At 43.9% G+C, this 25,735-nt stretch overlaps 2 protein-coding genes across 4 annotated transcripts in view; one reads left to right on the top strand and one right to left on the bottom strand.

Moving 5' to 3' along the window:
• Window positions 1-1,219: 1,219 nt before the first annotated feature.
• Window positions 1,220-20,372, bottom strand: C8A (complement C8 alpha chain). 3 transcript variants are annotated; one of them, XM_065657245.1, is made up of 11 exons: window positions 20,254-20,372; window positions 18,081-18,177; window positions 17,002-17,146; window positions 15,712-15,856; window positions 14,041-14,230; window positions 12,343-12,543; window positions 10,739-10,979; window positions 6,880-7,013; window positions 6,033-6,197; window positions 3,694-3,916; window positions 1,220-1,371 (listed from the first exon to the last, which is right to left on the bottom strand). In XM_065657245.1, exons 1-11 carry the CDS (start codon window positions 20,370-20,372, stop codon window positions 1,220-1,222), a joined length of 1,812 nt encoding a protein of 603 aa, XP_065513317.1. The 3 variants fall into 3 exon arrangements, with proteins under 3 accessions (XP_065513317.1, XP_065513316.1, XP_065513315.1); XM_065657244.1 differs by having other exon boundaries at window positions 6,033-6,202; window positions 6,885-7,013; XM_065657243.1 differs by having other exon boundaries at window positions 6,033-6,190; window positions 6,885-7,013.
• A 4,869-nt stretch (window positions 20,373-25,241) lies between these two features.
• FYB2 (FYN binding protein 2) overlaps window positions 25,242-25,735 on the top strand; it is a 33,010-nt gene continuing 32,516 nt past the window's right edge. The window contains exon 1 of the mRNA XM_065656986.1: window positions 25,242-25,309. Coding sequence (XP_065513058.1) covers window positions 25,242-25,309 — 68 coding nt within the window. The remainder of the gene's footprint in view (window positions 25,310-25,735) is intronic.

Here is a 25,735-nt window from a genome sequence, read left to right as displayed (position 1 = left end):
TGTCAGACTCTAAATCACCACTGACGTGCTGTTGAAAAACAAGTATTTCCAAGAATCAGAGCTATAGCCGAGCAATTTCTTTCACTAAACCATGATTCCTTTCTACCCCTTCTTTCCATTCAAATGTATAGAAAAGTGCTCCTTTGTGCTTTGAGGTTTTGCTGCTGTTGTTGCTTTTCATAATGACCGATTCTTTCTCAGGGCTTTTTTATTTTTCTCCTTCCCATGTAATGAAAAGCGCAGTAAAATGAAGTGCCATTCGCTCTCTGTCCACCCCAGGTTTTTGCAGCAGTTCATTAAGAAGAGGGAGCTGCGGGCTCTGGATGTGGTTCAATACTGTGTGTGTTCTTGTGCCGAGATTTACGTCTTACATTCAAAAAAGCCCCTTAAATCAAGCAGCCCGTTAGCATCTTCTCTGGCTCTGGGTGCCTGGGAGATAAAATGCCTGTGTGCTAATAGTCAATTCATCACTGATCTTAAAGAGGAGTAACCATTGCCTATGTGTGAACGTCCTCTGCAGAGTGGTTGTGTTCAAGAATATCTGTTCTTTATTTATTTATTTAAGATTTTTCATCAGTTTGGGTTCACGTTTCGCAATGATGCTTCCGTGTCTTTAGGCTTAAGCCTCCTGCCATACAGAGCAGCATATGGCTTTGCTGCAAATGCAGCCCTGGCCAATATGCTGGACTTAAAAATCTGACAGTGCCAACTTGTACACATTTAATGTTACATATGTCAATACCAACTGTATAAAAATGCAAGGATCATGAGCTTTTAATGTGTTTTCCAAAGACAAATGTAAAAATTTCTGGAGTCAAGTTTGCTTATGTTAACACTTTTAGTAAATTTATTTAATGACATGTTATAGCCCCATGGTCACCCAGTAGCAAAGCCGCCTGTGTGGATTCCCCACCACCTCCTGTATCGCAGCCGTGCTGCTGTGAGCTGGTGGGGCTCCCATCACATCTCGTGGTGAGAGGGCAAGGGGCAGCCAGGCATGTGTTCAACCAGCCGGAGCGGATGGTTTGGAGAGCAGCTGCGTTTTATTAATACACAGCAAATCCATGATGTCTCCATATGTATGGAAATGCAGTCCTTGACGGTTGTTTCTCCCTAATAATTCCATTGCAGGATTATACCTGGGGTATTCACAGCCCGGCACAGACCCCAGACTGCTTTGGACCATGTAGCTGTGGGGAGCGATGCTGTCCCGTGGGCTTCAGCAGGCTCTGCTCTGCACGTCCCTCCCGGCGCAGGGCTCCCCGCCGCGCTGCGGGGCCGGGTGGTTGCACCGCCGGCTGCGCCGTGCCGTGCCCGCCTGGCACGGACCCCACTGAGACCAGCAGCTCCAGCGCCCATTCGTCTCGCCACCTGTAAATGCATTAAAACAAAAAAAAAAAAAAGGGAGAAAAAAAAGCGTTCAGGTCTGAAGTGCTGCATGTGGCCGGAGTGCAGCGGCATACTCTGGGTGGGAGCGGGTCGAATCCTGTGTTTGATTTTGGGCCCATCACTATAGGAAAGACCTTGAGGTGCTGGAACAAGTTCAGAGAAAGGCAGCAGAGCTGGTGAGGGGTCTGATGAGGAGCAGCTGAGGGACCTGGGGCTGTTCAGCCTGGAGAACAAGAGGCTGAGGGGAGACCTGATCGCTGTCTACAGCTGCCTGAAAGGAGGTTGGAGCATGGAGGGGATTGGGTTCTTCTCCCAAGTAACAAGCGAGAGGAAGAGAGGAAATGGCCTCAAGTTGCCCCAGGGGAGGTTTAGATTGGATATTAGGAAAAAATTCTTCACGAAAAGAGTTGTCATGCATTGGAACAGGCTGCCCAGGGCAGTGGTGGAGTCACCATCCCTGGAGGGGTTTAACAGGCACGGAGATGAGGTTCTTGGGGACATGGAGCAGTGCGAGTGTTGGATTAATGATTGGACTTGATGATCTTGAGGGTTTCTTTCAACCAAAGTGATTCTATGATTCTGCGATTCTGTTCTATGATTCTTCTCTGCTTATTTAAAAGGCTGCGGCTTGGCTTTCCCAAAGGGCAGGGGACAGCTCTCTGGGCACTGACTTCCCCACCTCCAACCAAGGCAGAGCGACAAAAGTCTCCTAACATCGTGGAGGTGTTTTGAAAAGTCTGGCCGTTTCTTTGGGGATGGGTCATTTCAAGGCTTTTTTCATTGCAGTACGGACTGAGTTGTCAGGAGCATTTGATACTATGGATTATGGCAGTGCTTCTGAATGATGGGAAAGCTTGATGGCTGTCATTTACTGTCATTTTTTATTTACTCAACTGGCCTTCATGCCTGGCTTGGGCACTTTATTAATCCAGACAGCACAAATGCATGGGTGTGCACTTATTTAGTGCTGGGTGGGAAGCTGACTTTCCCATCTGCTGAAACAATGTGCTCTTGAAAAACCGGGTTTCATCTTAAATTCCGTTTTGGAACTAAAAATTTGAAGCTAAAAATTGCCCTCGAGTTGGAAAAGTGCTGGTCCCCACTATTGCTAAAAGCAGGGAGCACAGGGGCTGGCCAGTTTGGTGGGCTGCCTTGGGGTCAGGTCCTGAGCTTTCCAAGCTCCTCATCTAAGGCAGATTCCTCAGATTTGCAGACAACTCAAAGACCCTGAGATTTTTAAATAAACCCACTTTTCAGTCACTGAAGCAATGCTTTTGACTTCAGCTTCATAAACCATTTACCCAGCTCTGCTCTAACTCTGTATCTCATCACAACTTTTGATTTTCCAGTGGTGAGACCCTAGTTATGATAGATGGTTGAAGGCCTGGGGCTCTGCCTGGTGGAACTGCTCTGGAGGTGGATTTTTCTGCCACCTTCAAGTCTTGAGATTTGGAATTTTTTTGTCATCACAAATCAAGACAAAAATATCCAGAAAGAACTGTGACATTTAAAGAAACCAAAACAAAACATGTTCCAACATTGGCTTTTTTGGCCACCCATTTAACTTTTTAGGGTAGTATATAAAGTAATAAAGAAAATATAAATAAAAGCCTGTCACTTTGGAAAAACACATTTTTTCTCCCCCAAATTAGATACTTCCCTCTAGTTTAAAGGTTTCCCTATGGGGAGTAGGGTGGGGAAATCTGGCAATGTGGTTATTTTTTACTAAAACAGCATTTTTGGTGGCACATTGTTTGAGCAGCGTTTCCCAGTCGCTTAGCCTGACCCTCTCAGCCTCCCTTCCCTCTCTGCCTGTCGGGTTTGCTCTCTGGCCCTTGGTTTCCACAGGGGATGCCGCAAGCGCTCCAGAGAATCACCATCCCGAGGATGTGACATGCCAGTCCGTGAGGACCAGATGACGGTCTCATTTACAGGAACGAGCTGCATCCCTGGAGCATCACGGGTGGGCAGAGCCCACCCTTTAGCTGGCAATATGGGTGGCTGGGCTTTGCCTGCTGCTGCCGCCGCCCCCCAGCTCAGCTTCTTGCCACATGTCAGTAATTCTCCAGCTATTTAACACAGTCTCATTTCCACTAATGTATTTATAATAATCACCCGAGCTGTTAATTTAATTCTCTTGCAGGGCTGCCAAGGATAGCGTAGCAATAAAAGCGGTGCAGAAGCAGAGGCTGGATTGATGCGTGGGTGCAAAGAGCTGTTGGTTAACCACATGGAGGGGAAAACCTGGTCCTTTTGCTGCCTTTCCCCCCCTCACCCCGCTGTGGTTGCACGCTGGGGTCTCACCTTGGCGCCTGGTCTGTTCGCAGGCAGAGCCTCCGTCACCTGGTCGACACTGGCAAAAACACGCGGCTCCCACCAAAACGGGTTCACCGTTGTTCTGACACGGTCCGCAGCGACAGGCGTTGAACTCCAACAGGTAATCGTCCAAAGCTCGTTTCAGGTTTTGCCGTTTGGTTTCCATGTCGCCAAGGTTGGTTCTGTGGAGGATTTCGTGGATGGGCTGCAGCTGCGTGGGGTGGAGATGAATAGCATGGAGACAATTTCAGCTGGGCAACAACTGAGATGCTGCCACGCCGCAGTCAGAGAGCTGTGACATGGCTGGATAAACTCAGAGCTCAGAAAAAACTCATTTGTCTTCCTTGACAGCTCCATGTACATCATGCAAATGTGTTACCGTGACTGATGGGCTCCGGTGAGAAACTACCGTTCCAAAACCTTCCTTATCTCAGAGGTTTGTGTGGGATTGGCTTTTCTGGACATGCTTGGGAGTTTCGATGTGGATTCAGATGGTAAATTAAAACACCCTATTAACCCCATTTTTTTACTAATCTCTTAGTGCTGTCACAGTCTCAGAGATTCTTGCATGCTTTTTGCCTTTTTGAACCAAAATGTTCTGGTAAGAGCTTTGGACAGTGGTTATCATCAAAGCTTAATGCCAGCCTGCCACTAATGGTGACTAAATTGTGAACCGTCCAGTAAATGCTGAGCATGGGGAATTTTACTGACCTACTTTTTGCCCTTTGATGCAGTGGAATAATATTGTGCCGTCTACAGCTTTAAAAAAATAACATGCTCCTAGTATTTCCAGTAGCAAAATCCAGTTCCTGTATACCATTCAGCAACAATAGTCCAGTTTAGGCAACTGTAACTATAAATGACCCAACTGAATGTTAATGTTCGTCCGAATGCTAAAGCTAAAAGTTCAGGCCTGGGCTGAGGACACATATTTACATTTGTGTGTCTGTGCAAATGCCGCATGTCTTGGCTGGGAATCGGTGGAAACCGGTCCCAGAGAAGAGCTGCGCATCTTCTCATTGCACGAGGCACAGTGAGAGCCGTTTGTGGGGAGGATCAGCCTGGCTTTGGGAAGCGCTCTTAGACAAATTTGCACAAGCCTGTTGAACAAACGAGAGGGAGCTGCCGATAAGAGCTGCTGAAGTGGATGTGAGCTCTTATCGGCAGCTCTGGTTACACAGTGACTGCTGAGCTCCAGAGCAGCCAATGGAGAGGTCGGCGTGTGGTTTACAGGAAAACTGCAATAAGTTTTGCCTAGAATTGATGGGAACTTGTGCAGAAAGGTGAATAACCTACAGCTGGAACTGAAAACAATTCTATGTTATCAGGGCTTTCTGCTGCCAGGGTGCTGCCCAGGAAGGTTTGCAGAGCCCCTCTTGCCCTGCCAGTAATGCAGATAATTCCTGGTTCCATTTTCCCTTCTCTCACCCTCTGCCAGAGCCAGGAGTGGCTGTGCTTTCAAAAGAAGATGAGAGAGATGAAGTGGCAGCATTCCTCTGCTGTGACCGAGGTCCTTCCTCCACAGCCCAGAGCTGCAGTCCCAGAGCAGACCAGTGATGGTGCCATCTCCGGGTAGGTGTGGTAGTCCTGACCGTGGCCAAGGAGTTGTGCCCAGCTCCTCACACCTCTGTGGACTCTGGCCCTGATTATTCATTTGTAGGGTTGCTCCTCTCCCTTTCCATCCTCTCTGCTTGCACCCACCTCCTCCCTATCTCTGAAGCCTTGTAGGATGCTTCAGTGATCTTTCAATTTAATGGGGCATCCAACAAAATAAAAGGGAAGAGTAAAGCTTGGCTGATTTTTACGGCTACCGACCCTCTTTTTGGAGGATGGAGAAAGACAGGACCCACCTGCTCTAAAAACTCCTGGAAGCACCCATAGCAATACGCACCACGTTCTGCAGAGGGGAGGCACAACCACTGAGGTGGGTGAAAAGCAGCAGGGTCTATGCAAAGCCTTTGCTGGGGAGGGGGCAAGACAGCCCCCTGTGAGTTCCTGGCTTATACAGGAGGGCTGGCAGTGTCGGGGAGAATAATAGGGATGAATGCAGCCTTGGAGAGCCATTCATTGGGAAGCCGTTCGGGGACACATCAGAAACTTAACTCAGCACTAATCCAGCATTAAGCTCCTTGTCCGTCTCCCTGCGGATGCAGTCGGTGGGAGATGTACTCCCCATTGTGAAATGAATAAGAGGTTACCAGATCAGTGGCCCATTACATTTAATCTTGTTCTGTGATGGGATCACAATAAAAATACGAAATGATCTGCTCGACTACACTTTCATTCCTTATAGCGGCAGAGTTTCTTCAACTGCAGAAAAGCCTTACCTCAAAATCAATAACAGCAGGATTATATTTTAATGACCTTCCCCAGTGACGATACATATTGCCATCCCAACTGTTTAAGAGCCCTCCACTGTAACTGGTATCTCCACCTCTAATCCGGGGGATAATATCTTCCACAACTGCACTGTTGGTCTCAGCATCTGAAAAGTTGAATTACACCCGTATTATTTAGTTACCGCTTCCACACATACACTAGAAACTGCTTAATGGAGGTGAGATCAATTGTGCAAGGGGCTATCAGTGAGCGGCACTGACGCTGCCTCCTGAAATCGATGGGAGCTCGATGTCGCCGGCTCACGGGTGAGTCCTGTCACATTATCACAAGGTGGTGAGTTGAGCATCACAAATGCTCTAAGCTGGTAAGAGCTGAAGAGTCTGCACGGCTCCAGCCTTTGTTTCTAGTTAGCATGTAGGCAGTAGGTCATACTGTCTATAGCTGGTTAAATGATTTACGAATCTGGGGCTTCCTAGCCTCTTTGAGTACTTTTCATAGCCAGTTTTTACTTCTTTAATAGTTGCCATGTTGCCCTTGTCATGCCCAGTCTGTCATGGTTATGGGGACTGCAGCCTTCCAGCCACCCCACTGCCTCTATTTACACGTTTCTAATCCAGGTATTGCTGCCTTAATTCCTGCTTTTTCAAGAGCAATCGGTACTCCTGGAGGCTTGGACCCAAAGTGATTTTGGTCCCATGATTGGGTCTGAGCCATGGCCAGGGCTGGCACCAGAGCTCCCTTCTTCATACCCTTGTGTGACCTGACTTGAATCTCTGTGCCCAAGTGACCCCAAGAAATGACGCAAGATGCCTTAACAGACATCTGCCCTGCTATCCTACCAGTTTTCAGAAATCCTTTCTTTGCACAGTGAGAGGATGACACCGACGCTCCCAAATCCAGTTTACTCACGCTGACTGTCAGGCCAATTGACCAGCCAACACAGGCACTGATCTCTTCAGCGCTGATCTCTGCGAAACAGAAAGGAAACCCTTAAAATCAGTGACTCATTCGGAGTGGATTTTCATTTTCCTACTTCTTTTTTTTTTTTTTTTTTTCCAGTCAATGAAGAAGATATTTGGTTATTTGTATGGCCTGTTTTTCAAAGTTAAGAGCAGAGGACAGCCTTTAGTGTTGCAGTGGAAAAGCTAATATTTTATTGGGGTGTATTTGGTCTATGTGAATGGGGAAATGTCCTTACTGTATCCTTAGAAAGTATTAGAAGAAAGTGAAAATCTTAACACAAGGCTTCAGGCATGTATTTCCTTGTTTGTTCTATTTATTTAAAAATAAAACGTGTTTTTTGCAGACTAACTAACTAGGGTAAAGCTGGGAACAGCAGCTGAAATCAATAGATCCTCACTAATTTTCCTAAACTCAGGATCAGAGTGTATTAGTGGTTTGAGTAGCATCTTTTAAGTAGAACTTGCAAGAGGTCTGTCTGCTGAGAGCTGCCAAAGCCTTTCTGCTGGGCTGCTGCTGCCGGCACCGCCACATATATCATGAAAATATGTAACTGGAGACCCATGAAGCGACTGCAGAGGGGAGAAGTGAACTAATGAGGTGGTTTCACCAAGGTAAGCAATGCGCATATTTCATGCAGCCCAGTTTTATGTACACACACTGGCGTACTGCAAATATTAAGGCCGTCTTCTGTAATAGTTAAAAAATCCATTGATTTCAGTAAATACAGGTATTGTAAGTAATAGGTAACTTTTATATTGCTCTTTTTGTCAGAGGACCTTAAAGTGTTTTACAAAGCAGCCCAGCAATCGATACCCCGGTATTGAAAGGGAGGCACAGAGGTCAGCGGGATTTGTGCATCGTGGCTGAATAGTCTAAAGATTGAACCTCCAGCCGAGCCCCAGCCCACAGCGTTGTCTGCTGAGCTGTACCGGGGAGCAGTGTCTTGTCTTGCTTGTGTTTGAAATACTGGTAAAATGCCCAGAGCTCTGATTTTGCTGCCTTCTGCACACCCTGTGGGAGAAGCTCACAGGCGCCGTGCAGGGCACAGATCTGCTCCTTGGCTTGGTGGGTCCCAGCCGGCAGAGGTGCTCAGCATCCCGAGAAAGGCGCTACAGGGCCTGGGTTCCAACTGGTGAGAGCTGAAGCGTACTCAAGACTTTAGGGGGAATTACATCCCATTGCAAAACTGGGCCCTTGAGAAAGATTAAATGTGCAACACTCAATTACTTGTACTAAACTGTTCAGCAGTTGTAAACACAGTGGGTAAAGTTCATTCACCCAAAGCAGCATGAGTGATTGCTTATCTTGGTGGTGGAGTGCCATAAAATTAAACTTGAGGAACACCCTGATTAATTGATTCACCATGGTTCCCATTGAGTAATTATGTTCAGTGAGGGTCTGTCAATACAATTCACTATTGGTTGCAGCAAGTCCGGGTCTTGATAAATGAAAAGTGGTTATCTTTGCAAAAGGGTGGCCATAGAAAATATTGGCACTTGAGGGGGGAGCCCTGATTGTTTTTTATATGATATAATTTGCGATAGTTAAATGTGCTCGAGTCATAAGATTTACTGCTGCATTGTGAATTAATCAGAATACGTGAAGACTCTTTCTAATTTACTCTGTGCATAATGTTTCTCCCATAAATGTTCTTGTAATATGTGAACACATTATACTGTTTTCTGCTAAATAATAGAACCATAACAATCTATTTTAAAAACAAGTAATGAAAAATATTGATGGCAGAGCAACAAGGGACCTCATTCTGACATATGTATTTATTTCACTCATGACCACATCCATACAAGTCCTTGCAGCCTGAAAGCTAGAAATGCATCAGGCAGCAAAACTGGAGTCCTAAGCTCTGCACTGTTGAGCCGTAGTCTACTCCTGGGTATCTAAAACTAGAAGGTGACTGTGTTTTCAAAATTCAGGTTTCCAAGATGCTTAAAGCCCAGTGCATGCCTATTCCTAACCGGATGCTTAGTGACCACCCAAGCCGTCTCTCATTTAGGGAAGACTCAGCTTAGGGATCTTTTTCCTGGGCTTGTGCTTTAGTCACCGGTCTACGAAAAAGGAGCGTTTTCTCTTCCAGAGCATTTATAACACATGGCCTCATGGGCTAGATGGGCTCTCGGGATGCAGTGGTTGATCTAGTGCAGGTACCTTGCTGCTCAGCCCTCTGGGGACTCAGCGGTACCATTTCCAGGCATCTGCAAAGCTTCAAACTCATCTTTTGAAGCTCTAATTTTAAGACTCAAGCACTTATACCCTGATCCTGACTATTCCTCAGGGAAAGCGGATAATCCTCTTGCAAACAGCCTTCAAGCATGGCTGTGATCATCATTAGAAAAATCTGGGGTTTTTACTAAATGTTTTTAGACGGTGGCACATCAGCCACTGCAGGTGGGTCCTTCTGGGTCTGCATCGTGTGACGTAGGGCGCTGCTGGCTTGGTAAACGTGGACTTTCTAGCTGAGTGGGGCTTAAATGCAAATTACGGAAGTGTGCTACATTAGAATGAAAATTACATCTCTTCTGGGGCACATTTTTGTCTTTTGCTGAACTTCAACATCCTTCTTTCCTAAAATAGGGCATCTTGTAGCAGTAAGTCTCCTCCTTATATACACAGCAAGCACAAGATAAAGCAAATTGATAGCCTCCCTCCACATGCTCTTGATTTATTCTTCTTCTGAAATTGGCAGTTTGCTTCCTGAAGACTTGCCTGCCAAGATCATGTTCGCTTCAATATCACTCACTCTTCAAAGTGAATAAATGATTTGAAGCGACACCGTGTTTCCAAACACTAGCAGTTCAGGAACTTGATGAAAATTCTCTCAGTTGGTAATTTTTTGTGGAAAAATTGGCATGGTTAATGCTCGATATGGAGTTTAATAGTTATCCTAGTGCTGATGGTACCATACCATTTCAGACTGGACGCAGAATTTGAGGCAGAACCATGGAAGTTAATGAAATTAATGGAATTACAGGAATTTACACCAACTGCAGCAATTTGCACCTGTTGTCCAAGATCACAATTTTCTTTTGCATAAATGTCCAGCCTGGAGTTACGAAGGCAGCATTAGCAGAGCAGAGCGATGGTCCTTAGGGGAAGTAGGATCTATTGTGTTGTCAACACCTTTGCAAAAGTTGACAATCCAGTTAGTGTACTAAAGTACCAAATTATCATTCTGCATCTTATGGTTCTGATTAGGAAAAATGTTATGCTTTGCCTCATCAGTAATGGCTGTTCTTGCAATCTGGACATCTGCAGTGGATATTTTATGTAACTGAGATTTAGAGGTATAGCTTTCCAGCCTCATCCACTCTATTTTGTTGAGAACTGGAGCTAACAGAGGTCTGTTAGTCTTCAGAAACGACACTAACCAGAGTAAAGTGGCAGAAGTATTGCCAAGTACAATGCATTATTTCCATTTACAGAAAATTGAAACCCTCACTATTAGGAGGCTAAAACGCGAGCGGACTATCTTTCTTTTCTCTGGATGACTTTGCAATCCTTAAGCATTGTGAGAATGGCCAGAACAAAGATTGTAAAAAATAAGAGAAGTTTGAAAAGCGTAACAAGTGGCACTGGGAGTTGATGGTTGTGGGGGGCAGCCAAAGGCGGGTGAATTACTCTGGTGGACTGGACCCCGCCATGGTCTCCAGGTTGGAAATTCTTGATTTAGACTAGAAAGTTGATAACAGAGAATATCTTGCGGGTTTCTAACCTTTTCTTCTCATTTCTTCCTTGTTAACGACGAGGATGTACTCAAAGATACCTCCCATAGTGCCGGATGTCATGAAATGGGTGCCGTAGTCGTTGATGAATTTGGCGTACATGCCATAGTTGTAGGTGTCTGGAAGCTCCCGCAGGGAGAGCAGCACGTCTTCATCCAAAACGATATTGTCCCTTCTCATCTTGAAACGGGCTGTCTGCACCTTGGTCACACCTCTAATAAATCCAACATCCTGCAGGCAAAGAAAAAAGGAGCTGCCACTCAACATTCAGTTAAAAAAAAAAAAAAAGTCTTTTCTAGTCCTTAGGTTTGCAGGGGAAAGCCTGAATCTGTGACTGCCAGTGGATATTAAAGGCATGAAAACCAGCCCTGGTTTAAATGAAATTAGTGATAATTCTTTTACAGGGGCCGTCTCTTTCTCCTGTGACTATATGAGGTGGAGAGAAGAGCCATGGCTTTGGATGCTATGGGGATTTTTTTATTGATGTGAGAATATGATCAGAATCAGGCTCCACATGATTCCCTTCCATGCTCCATATCTGATATTTCTTTCTTTCTTTTTTTTTTTTTAAATTTTTCTTCTTTTGCATTCTTTTCCATGCTGTTTATTCCATTTTGCTTTTTTTCCACAGCTTCAACCAGTGATGCAGGACAAGGGCTCGTGGCAGACCCAGCCCGGCCTGGCAGTGGGGACACCCCGGCCAGGAAGGTGCTGACAGGGGCAGGATTTTCTGGATATACCACCAGATCCATGACTCGTCTTCTACATTGGCCATTGCCCCAGACAAGACTCCAGTGCAACCAGAACAGCCCTTTACATGATTCTGCCAATAAGTGGTCATCATTTAGCTGCCAACAACATGTGAGTCTAGACACGGGCACGGTAAATGCTATAATGATGCCAATTTCCAACAACTTTTAAGGGCATTTCAACTCAGAATGCCATCAAAGTAATTCTTCTTTATTGTTTTCTGCCAGCAGCCATGAGAGAAGTGGAAATGGGGCACAGTAAATGTGGGAAATACCTGTGTTCATGTTTTTATATTGGAAAGGGGTCATCACAGCTAGTCCATGATATAAACCCACTGTGAGAAAATACACCTTATTATCAGGTACTCTTTTTTTTTCAGTGCAGTATTTTAACCTCCTGTATAAAGTAGCATATTTTCCCATCATAAGGCAGCTTGTACTAATTTGAACAAGATATATTTGCTACTGGAGATCATTCCCTGAGGACAACGGTTTTGATCAACATCTTGATATTCCCTCCTCCCTCATCATCATTGTAAGCATTTCTTTATTTATGTGCTTAATGCAGCCGTGAAACAGGATGGGGTGAGATGACATGTGTTGTGCTACTTCGTAATTCAATTTTATTCCCACTCCCTGTTTGCTAAAATGTAATAAGAACAACAAACAGGATTACTAACGATCATACATTTGCCATTACATGAACAAATTAAGGTACAATTACTATGTGTTAAAAAATGCAGTTGAGAGAATAAACTGACGTAAGTTACAGCCCGATCATGCAATGCACAGATGACACGACTAGAACATAAGCATCATTGATTTTTTTTTTTTTTTTTTTTTACCTTTGCAGTGTATTGTGTGAAATTCTTCAGGGATCCTTTGCCACCTGATAAAGTGAATCCCAAGTCTAACAGGAAAGCTGAACCTTTAGGCCGAATTCCAATGGTAATGCCTATTGCTTTGGATTTATCACTTTTAAGGGCATCAAGCAGATCCTTTGAATCATCATAAAACTCAAAAGTGAATCCAGAATCAGCATGAGCCTAAAGTGAAAGGAGCAGACATTAATTTTTCAGGTACTTCTCTTGCTTTTTAATCTCTGTTTCTTTAAGGAGCTGGTGGTGCCTTTGCTGAAGCCCGTGGTGCTCCTGACAGCACTGACACCGACTTCAGTAAAAGTGGAATAAAGAATTCAGTCACATACCATTTCATTTGGAAAGATGTGAAAAATGCAGGTAAAGCCATACATGTTGCTTCATCCATCTCCAGGCAGGGGAAGAGTTTGTGTTTAGCCACTCAAAGCAGGACCATTACAGGCAGAGCTGGGAATGGTGTCTATTAAGCTTGATGCTTCCTGTTATAAACCCCTCCTCCCAGTTCCTTACAGCTCTGCCAAATCCTAGTGATTTGGAGTGCATTTTTTTTCTCCCCAGCCTGCTTCTGGATGAATTTATTTAGGGAAAAAAAAATCAACAGTGGTGATCCAGCCACTTGCGATGGCAAAGCTAGAAAACAAATGTTGTTTTGCCTGTGTTTTAAAGAAGTGACCTTTTCCTTGACAGCTCTACTTTGCTGGCGTGTGGAATTGAGCAGCTTCGCTGTGTCTGGGCTGTGCCACTTGCCATCCCTATAAATAGCTGGCTAAATTACCAACACTGAACAAAACCATCTCACATCATCGTCATTGACTTCCTAGATCCTGGTGGGTAGAAGCTCCTAGATCAAGATGCATCTGGGGCATGCTCATGTGTCCCTCAATGCCTGACCGTGGTGCAGATGTCCTTCCACCGCTAGCAGCAGGTAAAGGGGAGAAGAAAATGTGGCCCATGTGATGGGTCAGTCTGGGTTCAAACTGGGGACTAAAGGGCACAGGAGAGTCTGCTTGCTGGGAGGACATAAAAGCCACTTGCATTGAGCTGGTGGCTGTAATACTCCCCTGGAACAGTGTGTGTTTCATTATTTTATGTCAAAAAGCATGATAAATGTTTAACAGTGGGGCCAGGGCACCCACTTATGACGTAGGAGACCCAGGTTGAATCCCTGCTCTACTTAGTTCAGTCTCCAACATCAGATGTGACCCCCCAGAGTACAGGTGTTGTGATGCATGGTGATGGCTTTCAGGATCTCTGTCTCACTCAGAATTTGGATTTATGTCCCTTGTAGGCACAACATAGAATTAAAATGCTTTCAAAGGTTGAACCGGTAGCATTGTTCCTGTTTTACACATGGCCAACTTCATCCCTAGAGAGGCACGTGGGTCATGCAAGCTCTACAGCTCATTAATAGCAGAATTTAGAGAAAATCCATTTCTCTTGGCTCTGACTAGGCCAGAGTGAGCAGTGGGAATGCCTGAGTGATAAAGCACGTTAGTTTCTTGATGTGCCATAAAAAAGCATTTATATCATTGATTGCCTGTTGTCTTGGGCAGAGCTGGAGAAAGGTGACTTGGAAGACAACCTCTAGTAAATGATAAAATGTACATAATGTCTTTATAGGAAGTTTGGCTTCTAGCTGGAAAAACATTGCTAAATTTGACTTACTAAGAACTGGTATATGTGAAAGTTGTAAGGCTTGCGAAAAAACTTCTCGTCGTCTCCATAGTACAGATGTTCACATGTGGCATCGTACTTCAGCTCCCTCCACTCTCCGTTGTAGACATACTCACAGTGGCCTCCAAAAAAGTGAGGATCGTATACGTACTGGCTTTCTTCCTGGGTCAGGATATTGTATCTTGGAGAGAAATAGCATTCAGGAAGTTATCCATAACCTCTGACAGTCTTTGCCACTGTTTCTGCTCTCTTGACACTACAAGTTATCTATCTCTCTCTGATTTTGAATTTGGATAGCACCTAAAATATAAGGTTTCAGTCTGTTCTCCTTGTTATCTCCTTCCCAAAGCTAGCAGGAGACAAACAGCTGTTTTATTTCCAAGACACTGGTTTGGACTCATATGCTAGAGATGGAAGAAATCAGTTAAATTGTCCAGTCCATCTTATCAAAGTCCCAAAGTCCTGGAATGCCTCCAGGTCCCCTGAGTCTCTTGCAACCTAATCCATCTCACTGTCAGAAAGTGTTTTCTCACATTCCCTGTAGTTGTTTTCTATCTTTATTTCATCTCCTTCCTTTTAATAATGGTCCCAATTCTCAGGGGCATTAGCACCCTCCCTAGGCTTGCAGTCTGCTTGTGCTTTGCCAAGTCTCTCGCTTTATTATTTCCTTATGCCTCTTTCTTCCTGCTCTCCAGCCATCACAGCTGCTGCCCTCTGAAATCCCGCCTGTTACTTAATATTCCCTACAATTCCATGGCCCAAAATGAAAGCATTGTTCAAACGGGACAGCAGCATTGCTCCTCACAACAGGGAATCGACTTGAAGACTAAGATAGTAAATGTTGTTGCCGTTGTGTGTTCTGCGGGAGAAACACAACAAGGAGCAGTATTAGATGGGGTGCTCTGTGAAAATTAATATATGTCTTGAAAAACTTCTCACGGACTTTCCCAGGCCCTGGGCCAGAGAAACATTTATCTCATGGACTCCAAAGAGCATTGGATCGAGCTGATCAGACAGTTTTCTGATGGGTGACTATATTCTCATACTGCAGCCCGCGTTCTCCAAGGGAAGCTAAGCAGCATCTTGGTTAAAACACAAGATCTAAAACAAGAATATCACAAATTTCTTCTGGATTCCTCTGTTTCATGTATTACTTAACCAGAATTTGAAACTGAATAGGGTGACACTTTTTCAAGGACAGGAGTATTTACCCTGTATTTATTCATGTGAAGCTCAGGCTCTCTGCCTTGAATCTGTGCTCTGAAGTCCTAAATCTTGGAGTTAAATCGTCTCCTTAAGGAAGAAAGCCACCAGGATGCTGCATCTCCAGAGACTACTGTTTCCGTTGATATGTTGCTTTTATCAGCTGGAGAAGGTTGTGAGATAACTGGACTCTGAGAACTGGGATGTATTTTTACATGAGTATAAAGAGGGGACTCCCAGTGCAGAGCAGCTGAGAGAGGTCGAGGTCAGTAAATCCAAGACAGGATTCGAAATAAAAGCTGGGATGAACCCTCCTGCCTCCCTCATTGCTGCCCATGGTTGGGTTTTGCACAGCACCTCCTCAATTCATGGAGCACTGCTGTTACTAAGGAAGAGCAAAGTAAAAAACCTTAATCCGGTTTTGATTGTGAGAGTAGCAGCTATGGATTAATTACTCACCCCTGCGCTGCTTTTTCAGACCCTGGGATTGGGAACAGATGTTCACAAGGGCTTTCAATGTCTTCATCCTCACAATTCTCCTCGTCAGACCCATCTCTGCAGTCTGGCTCTCCGTTGCACACAAGATGCCGTTTAATACAGCGACCTAAAGTGCACATTTTTGTCAGCTGGCACTGATTGTGCTGTTTCCCAGCCGTATCTCAGGGCCTCAAGAAGTCACACTGGGTGTTAAACACTCTGCTCTTCTGTTGGGAGTTTGCTTTTCCCAGCTCCTTGTGGGGAGGTTTTCCTTCACAACCTGGAGCAAGCACAGCTTGGAGTCCAAGCTGGCAGCTCCCTTGGGCTCCCGTGGAATGGGAATCAAGTAGAGGCCACCTCACTGGCCTGATTTTGTTAGATAAAATCATGGAAGTTATCTAAAATCAAGCTCTTGGAAAGGAGCTACAGGAAGCAGTAGCTTCTCCGCTTGGCTTAGGGATGTCAGCTCTGTTTAGTTGAAGTACAATTTTCCCTCTTCCCATTGCAGGAGGTATTTGGGGAGTTTATTGGAATAATTATAGTTCAAGAATGGATGCTTGCAGGAAGGGCAACTTGAAAGTGCTTTTGCTTCTGGGAGTGAGGAGGAAGCTTTGACATGATATTCATCGCAGGAATCAACACACTTGCCTCAGCAGAGTGATGGTGACCTGCTCGAGCTGATGGGCTGGTCACAAAACTGGTGTGTCGTTCTAAATTTCAATAGGATTTTCAGTAAATGCTCAAGATGGCAGTTGGAGCCATTTGTGTAAAACCAAAAATCTGTCAAGGCCAGTCAAACTTTCAGAGAACAGCCATATTGTATCCCAATCCTCAGAGCTGGGGATGGCTAAAAATAAATAAATCACCCCAGCAGATTGCTAGTTGGATTGACAATTGAACTATGTCTTCTGCAGGGGGAGAACGTGGTGCGTTGTGGGAGCGTTGGTGCCCATGGAGGAGAGTGTGAGCGTGTAGCACAGCAGTTGGAGCAGAATATTTCTGTTCTGTTCACTGAAGAATTAACCTTTTCCATGTCACACAGCCTTATTTACTATCCAGATCTTAATGTAACATGGATGGATTTCTGTCAAAGTGGGGGGAAAAAAAAAAAAGTAAATTTCCTGCTTTCTCTTGCACCATTTCACCGTCCTGCTGGCTGGGCTGTACTCATTTTGGCAAAACACTGCCCATGGCAGGGGACTGATATCACCCCAGGTCTGTCCAGCCAGGACTGAAACCTCTCTGGCAGGAGTTTTTGCCTGGTTCACTCACCCGTTTCCGCACACTGAAAGTCCTTCCCGCAGCCGGGGGTTCCAGCACAGCTCATCTCGGCACGGCACGCTTGCTCGTCCCAGAGGTCCCCGGCACATCGTCGCCCTGCAAACCCTGCCGGCTGCACCAGCCGCCGGTACCGGTGCTGAACCACACGAGAGAGAAAAACATCACCAACACCTAACTTGTATCCCCCAGAGATATCACTTCACGGGCTACAAAGCAATTAAAACTACTGCTTTTATATATATTGTTATATTTCTTTGTGGTCCACAGACTTTGCACATGAGAAGGAGAGTCAGCAGAGAGGTGGGAGCTCAGGAGATTGGCTGTGAAGTTCATACAAGTGAATTGGGGGGGCTGGAATGAGTGGTTTTAAAAATCTTTTCCCTGTTTTATACCTTGGAAATAATATGGAATTTTTCTAGCTATGCATATTTTGGCCTGGAATGTAACAGGCTCAGATGGACACACTAATTACAACACTGATCCTGCCACATTTCTGATGGATTATTAATGAGAATTGCTGCTTTTTAAACTAGGAAGAAAAGAAAAAAAAAAAAAGGAAAAAGAGAAGAGCCAAATAATTTACCGATTTATTTAGCATGGGAACAAAAAAATGCAGGGATATAAACTCAGTAGAAAGCAAAATTGTGTCAGGTATTTGAAAATAAATTCCTGAATTATGAAGACATATGTGAAATGTTATAAAATATTTGGAACAGGAGCTGATGAATGAAGGGTGCTTCTAATTTCATTGGAATGTTTGTATTAAGAACCAGGGGATACTTAATTAAATCTGAGATAGAAAAGGAAGAAAGTCTTGCACAAATATTCTGGCCTGATTCTTCCACCATTTGCCTTCATTTTGCTGCTCTGCTGCCTTAAATGAATTTATTCTCCAGTTTACACCAGGATAAGTAAGAGCTTCTCTAGCAGTAGAGCATCTCCATCATATTTGGATGAGTTTACTGGATGCTTCAGAATGATGAATATGTATAATATATATAATTAATGTGTGTACATCCTCATCACAGACACATCTGAAGATAAATGAATACATTACAGTGGAGTCTTACTTTTTTCTCTTGGCAGGGAAAGCAATCAGTCCATTCTGACCACTGGCTCAGCTGACAGTCGACAGGAGCCGGAGAATTAACATCTCTGCCGCTTCTTCTAAGAAGGGTAAGAGATAACATTCTAAGGTCTTTGAAGTTGTGTTTTAAGGAGGGCTGGAGGACGGCAGGGGGGAAGTAAATGATCTGCATGTGTGTTTTTCCACCAGGAATCTATTCGCTAGGAAATGGAAAGCATCCCTTAGCAGGGGTGGCTGTACTACCAGAGATGCCGCCCCGTCCAAGTGTTTCACCATCAGAATTGGTCAGGGGCAGTAGGTGCAGGACCTGAGGATTTTGTCTTGGGTTTCCTGCTTTCCCAAGAGATCCTAGTCCTTTCCAACAGGTATTTAGCAATAAAATACATGTGCATCATATATATAAGACCAAACACACTGAGTAAAGGGAAGGAATGTCGGGAAGAGACAGATTTTAAGAAAAGGCTCCTTTGTTGGCTTTCTTCTCAAAAGCACATCACCTTGGGCCTGTTCTGAAATCTATTGATTTCGCTTTTTTTGCACCATTGTGAACGCATGGTCGGGATTTTTCCCGACAAGTGTGAAATCAGGGTCTGATTCCCAAGGGCTTTGTGTAGCGGTGCCCACCAACAGTGCTGAGAAGGCCAGGTACCAAGCCGTGGGTACTGTGAGAATTTGTTGCTTCACTCTTTCTAAATAGAAATACACAAATTCTGAGAAGAGGAAAATAACTAAAGGAAGAATATAAAAGCAGAAAATGGCAAGGGCACCATATTTAAATGGGCCTTGAATCAGACTTTCTGCAAATACACCGAATATCACTCCACAAAAGCAAAAAAATACTTCTGCGTCCCAGCCGAGCCGTTACAATCTTTATTTCTGTCTCTGCTCCTCCAATCTTTATTTGTATAATGTGTTTTTTGTCTTGAGGAGCAATCTGTGGCGTGCTAATACAAATCTGTGTTTGCCACAGCCTTCGAAGCATTTTGACGGGTTATTCTGAGCCAAAACTTTATTATTATTATTTTTGGTGATTAACTAATGAGCAGTCTGTTTTACTTATGAGACTGCAGTCCAAAGAGAAATATTGATAATTTGCAAAGGTACGGAGCACATTGGGGATTCATCAGAGGCTGTGGAAGAGAGACTTATTAAATGAAAGCCACAACAGCTCAGCAAAGGAGCCCATGGATACAGATCAGGGTGTGAGATAAAAACCCACCATGTCTCCAGGAAAACAACAGGAGCCTGGAGAGAAACAGAGAGCTGGAGGACACATGTGTGTTGATGCCTTTTTGCTCTGACAGGAGGATTTGTGGGCTGTATCCTTCAGCACTTCATAAAGTACTTAATTGGCTCACCTTCGGTTGGATTTTACATTTACCTCTTCATTATTCTGCCTTGTTTGATAAGTTCATCAAACATCAAAAATCTCGTCTTTGTTCATTTTCAAAAGGGATTATTGGCATAAGCCTTCATAATTAAGTGTATCGCTACCACACTTTTTTTCCTTTCTGCCTTCTCCTTGTCCCCACGTTCCAATTATCACTGATACCTTTTTTGATCCTTCAAATCATATTTGTCTTTAGAACAAGCCTGAAATTAATAGCTGTAGAAAAAAAAAAACCAACCATTTTCCTATCATAACACTATAGCTTTACAAAAAAAGTAACTTGTTTATTCCCTTCCTTCAAAGCTTAAGTGATAAGCTATAAGTTAATAATATTGTTCAGGGAAAAAAATTGAGGTATGAGAATCTGGCTTGGATTGAAAATTGGGTTATTCACATGCACTTGTTAATTTCACATTGTCAAATGCAAAACAATTGTAAGGAAAAATAATATGAAAAATATTCACTTATAAATCATCCTGTATAGGGAATTCATTCCAAGTGCCGAAAACCAGTATGATAATTTTGGTAAGGAAGTTTAAGAAGGCTTAACAGTCATCTTTAAACAAAAAAACATTGTGCAAACAGTTCATATAAGAAGGAATTACGATGCCTAGCTTGAGCTTTGGACATCTGCCAGTATTTTTTTTTCCCGGTAGCTGTTTACAGAGAGCACAGTGTGCACATGCCTCAAGTCAGGACAAAATTGATGGGCTGACTGACTCGCCTGTAATTTCTATATGTAAAGTTGGGGGAGGAACGGACTTACCTCTGGGAAGGCAACACCCGAAGCTCCCTGTGTGCTGTAGCCGTGGCCTGACGAGCTGTTAGAGCCACCAAACATACAGAAAGAATCAAAGGAGAAGGCTGACACGGGCTCCACCGCATTCTTTTTCCATATGTAAATGCTTGCTATAGGTTAGCTGCAAACAAAAGCTTTAGGCTTCAGGGTGCTGTGGGGCAAGCCCTGCAAGAAGAAGCACAGAGCCCACCGGACTCCAAAATGCTGTGGTAAATCATTGACGATAGCACAGATCAAATCACAAAGAATCAGGACGCATCCTGGAGGCCTTTGCCCTTTTGGAAACAAATTCCTACTTTTCTGGCAAGGGAATATATTAAACTGTGCAACTGTTTCCACATTAAAGTCAGGTCCTGTTGCAGCAGCGTGTTTCTTGTCCATCCTGCACCCTCCTTTTAATTTGAAGGAAGAGGAAACTCTTTATTTCCCACAGGGACTTGACCATAATTTTGGTGTGTCTGGTTGCTGACCAGGGAGAAACTTCCCAGTACAGCAAATTGAAGATTATTATAAAATTCCGTTATGAGGAGCATGTGGCTCCCAGATATGTCAAGAAAATGTCAATTCAGCTTCTTCCCATTGTCATTCCTATAAGAAAGTGTCCCATGACCAAAGCTGATGTGAGTTATCACCTGAATTTTGGATGGCCCTACACAGTCACTGCAATACGAGAATTTGAATCTTCGTTTTCTACAATGATTTGGGGTGAGGCAGAAGTACCTTCTAAATCTGAATTGTGTCCTGTTCCATATGCTGTGCAAACCCCTCTATCATGGTGGCTTTAGTGCTTTTCACTGGTTGGGATCTTAATGCAGAAGTAGTGGATGTGCACAGGTGTAAGAAAGCAATACCATCCAAAACAAGAGCACCACGAGTTATTATTAAGGTAATAGTCACAAGATGATCATATTTAGTTTTCCTGTGTTGAAAGAAAGAAAAAAAAATGGCCATTGGGAAGACACTTGGTCCCACTGTAGCCTAAGTTGCCCCATACCTGTTTCCTTGAGCTTGCATGTGGTCTACAAAATTCCCCTGGGGGCAGACACAAAATGCATAAGAAATCTATAATTTCATTAGGTATTAATTTGGAAAAAAAAAAAGTAAGAGATCTGTAGATCTGTGGATACTAATGGATAATTTTCTGTTCGAACAAGTGCCTGTGTCTCCCTGCTTTTCTTTTGCATAACTGGGGTGAGATGCTTCATGCGTAAATGAAGTGTTCCCAGCAGACAACTGGAAGCTTGAACCTCAAAAAATTCAAGAGAAAGTGTAATTATTGTAGGAAAAATCTGGTCTTGGGCTATTACAGCTATTAAGCAGACAGTGAATTGTCCTCTGTCCACAAAAGACTTGGATAGAAGTGTCACTTTGTGTATTTCCTCAATTAATTGCAAAGCTGATTTCAATAGCTAGTATTGTAAATTATCAAAATAAAAGGACCTCTTACAGTGTTATTTTAACGTAATTAAAGTTCAGAATGACCCTAGGGCTTGTCTTTGCTAAACATGAAGCAGTGTAGCACACGGATAAACTTTATAGCAAAATGAAATGAAAACTGCCAGTTTGTGACCTTTGAGAGTACATTAGTGTAATATCTTACCTATTAATGCACTTGAGATGAGTTCAGCAACTCGTTCTTCTTTCTTCACCTACACAAAACTCAACTAAGGTGTTTAATATTTTTTTAATATATACTATTAAACTTAAATTACTTTTGACAGGGAGAAGAGCAGGGGACTGAAACTGGCCTAAGGCGATCCCCGCCGTTACCTCCCTGTTACGCATTGCACCTCCTCCGCATGTTGCTGCTAAGAGAGAATGACATAAAAAGGTTTTAGCAATGCTTGTAAAGGTCTGGTGGGGATGGACCCCAGTGTCCCCGTGGTGGGAGCCTCTCTGGCCATCTGCCCAATCTGTCTTTGATCCAAATTTCTGCCGTCCTGCGATACAAGTGGCTGCTTTGCACAGTCAAGTGCCTCTTCAGCATCTAAGCTGCATTGTATCTTTTCTTTTCTGATAGCAGCATCAGAAACACACCATATATATAATGAAAGTTATTTGTGGCACGTCTCCCAGGTAAAAGGCTGGGCTGGTTTGTGCAATCAGGCACAACAACAATTTCTCATTGATAGGTGAGGTTGTTTAGGGGGGAGGCTTGCGAGAGAGATTTAAGCGGCCAGCAAGGCACACCACGTTAGAGGTGAAATTAAAGAACCTTTCTCAAAGGTGTTACGTTCCAAAAGTTATATATATATATATATATAAAAGTTATGGTTCCATTTATAACATTATGAATTGAACTTGTCTAAAACTGTGTGTTGGATCCTTGGCTCTAAACCTGAATTAACACTCTGAACCTCTGGCTGGCAATGCAAGCCACGCTGGCGATAGCGGCACAGTCACCTTCAGGAGGATGAGCCATGACCTGAAGCTTTGAGGCTCTTCATGACCAGGGAAATTTGGGCAGTGAGCAGGCTGGGATGAGCAGTGAGCTCGATGCAACGAAGTCTGGGTGGGGGCTTGCATCGTCACTTTGGGACTATTCCCATCACAAAGCTCTTTTCCCTGCCACTGAAGAAGTCTTCACTGTCAGCCTCGAATTAGAAGACAGACAACTCCTCATTTACAGCTCTTATGTATCTAAAATCAAGTGTAGATTAACTCAATGGAAACAAATTTGGTCACCCGCTTTTCCTCGCTGATAGCAATAGAAGATTTCGTTCCACTTCAAAAAGTCTCCGCTTCAAATGTCTTTGGCCCAAAACTGGGAATTAATTTCTGCCTGCAGAATGCATTGATCTGTTAAATAGCACCTGAATAGGACATACATGAATGTGGCTGTTTGTACGAGCCTAGCTCTAGGGTGGAACTATATTGCAAGAGCTAACATAGTGGTGGTGTTGTCCAGCAATTTACATTTGCATTTCCTTTATATGTAGATTTTTATTTTTAGTGTATTCACATGGTTTTTCCTGCAGGGGATACAGTTACTTAAAAGAATCATCCTTTTTTATGCCAATATTCTATTTATAATTTTTTGTAGTACATTATTCATGCAATACTGTAAATCTGAATTTTGTTCCTGACTTGAAGACCATGAACATCTAAAGGCAGAGTCCTATTCTTTTTTATTCCGTTTGATACACCATACCCCCAAAGTTGTATCTGAGCTTCTTGCTGTCATGCAGTAAGCGATGTGACTGACACCTGCCATGTGCTGTTTGTTCTCTTGTGGTTCCCCAGGGAGAAGTGCAGAGCAGGCAGCCTTTCATTCAGAGGTAGGGTGGCTTTTTTTTAAAAAATAGAGAGATCGTTGCAATGTACAGAGGTTATAGAAATGTTAGATATGGCAAATCAAGAAATTGCCTAGCAGGTGGAGCGCTGCCCTTGGAAAGTTCGCCGTTTCGCACGTGCTTTCACAGCACACATGGGATTTCTCAGCTCATCCTCTCTGCAAGCAGTGGGGAGCTTTCTCTGCACAGGAGCTGCTGTTTTGCCAAGGAAGCAAAGCTGCTTGCCAAGGTCTTCATCTCTGAACTTCAAAATCAAAATCCCAGCAGAGATACCTTCAAGAGAAGGGTTTAGATTTGGAAGATGGCTTTATATTGTATAGCTAACAGAAGATGTGAGTAGGAGTGTTGAAAAGGATAAGATAGATGCAGAATGCATCTGAGGTCAGTGATGTTCCTGCAGTCTTGAAGGCCTCATGCCCACATTGTGCTGTGTTACTGGAGGGTAGGGAAAGGATGCTGCAGGCTGGTACAGAAACTTGGAGGCTGATGGACCCACTCTGGTGATGTACCGGCCCCTTGCTCAACAGACAGGGCGCTTGGCCAGTGAGATGCCTTGGTTGAGAGGAGGTTCTGGACCACTCCCATCAGTGACCACAGCTCAGATTCATCTAGGGTATAAATGGAGCCACTGGAGACTCCGATTGAGTTGGTCTTCGTTGGAGCAGTGGGTCTGCAGTTGCAGACTCTTCTGCTTAGACTGGTCATCTAAGGAACATTCTTTGGGGACTGAGACACCTCGTCTTATTGGTAAGTGATCTTCTGGGTACCCTTGAGGGTCCTCACTTTGTAAGGGTGGGAAGATGTGTGTTTTGAATCATCACTCTAGAGTTTTGGGATCTGATCCCTTGATTTTGAATCTTTTAAGAGCGCTGAATAATTTTGATAAACCCCATTTCTAGTTGTTTTTCTGATAAACAGTTCTGGTTAGAATAGAGTCTCTTTGGAGCTTATTGCCTCCCTAAGTTGACTTTTGGGATGCCTCTGTTACAACTGCAAACACCAACACACTTTTCCTCTCTGCACCAGTTGTGCATCTCATTTACTGAGGTTCAGCTGTTCTCCATCCCCAGCTTCAATCCTCTGGCTACTGAGCGCTCACAGCGAGATGGTGCGTTGTAAGGACCAACAAACCTGTATTATTTATGTGCATGGAGCACGTGTCCCAGTTGCTGAAATCAGTGGCTGTGGAGAGGTGTGGAAAAGGTCCACCTAAGGAGAAGAAGATGACCACAGCGCTAGTGCTGGACATGCCAGTCCTCATTTGGTGTCACTGAACTGTTCCGATAACACCTTCTACCGGAGTAAACATTTAGCATTAAACACACGAGCAATCATACAGGCTATACTGCTAAAAAAGAAGTGTGCACCTAAGTGTGGGATCAAAGCCATACTGCCGAGAAAACCTTGTAGCTTGGACAGATAAAAACCTGAAAAATTGCAAGGCTTTATAATTAATTTTCTTACCTGCAACAGTGTTTGGATGGGGATGATTTTAAAACTTCTGAAGGAGTCACATGGGTACCTACATTGGCTCCTCCTAAAAAACACTTTGTCCTGGCTAGTAAAATAAAGTGTTAGCTTTTTGAATGCAAGGATCAATAATACTGCATTTTCTTGAATTTCTCGTTAATGCCAGTAATGCAAGACAGAGCAAGTGGCTCGATGGTGGAACAAGTGATCCTATCTCCCCCTCTGCTGGAAAACCAAGATATGACCTCCAGGAAAAAAGGGTAAGATGTGCGGGAAACCTGGCTGGAGTGGCTGCTCTGGTCCTCCTGGGGACAGAATAAGGCATAAAAACTGAGCCAAAATCCTCTGTAGCACAAGGTTATGCCATGCTATCCACTTTTGCCTGTTTGTCTGGGTTCTGGGGTGTTTTTTTCATATATTTGGACCCTTCTATATTGCACCATTGTTTCCTTCTCTTTGTGCCACGTCTCCTGCACCCAGTGCTGTCGCACATGCGGGGCCGGTAGCCGTGACAAGGGAAGATAACTTGTCAGACCACCCCCAATCTATAATATTACGGCACTGGGCTAATGTTATCACCGGTTATGTCCTGGGCAATACCTGAATCTAGTTGTCTTCCAGAGAAAACTGGATTGCCCCAAAATTTCCCCAGTCTTCACCAGTCATGCTGCTGATTTATTTAGGAA

The sequence above is a fragment of the Caloenas nicobarica genome, chromosome Z, assembly GCF_036013445.1.
Source record: "Caloenas nicobarica isolate bCalNic1 chromosome Z, bCalNic1.hap1, whole genome shotgun sequence".
NCBI lineage: Eukaryota > Metazoa > Chordata > Aves > Columbiformes > Columbidae > Caloenas > Caloenas nicobarica.
This window is presented reverse-complemented; position numbering and strand designations above follow the sequence as displayed.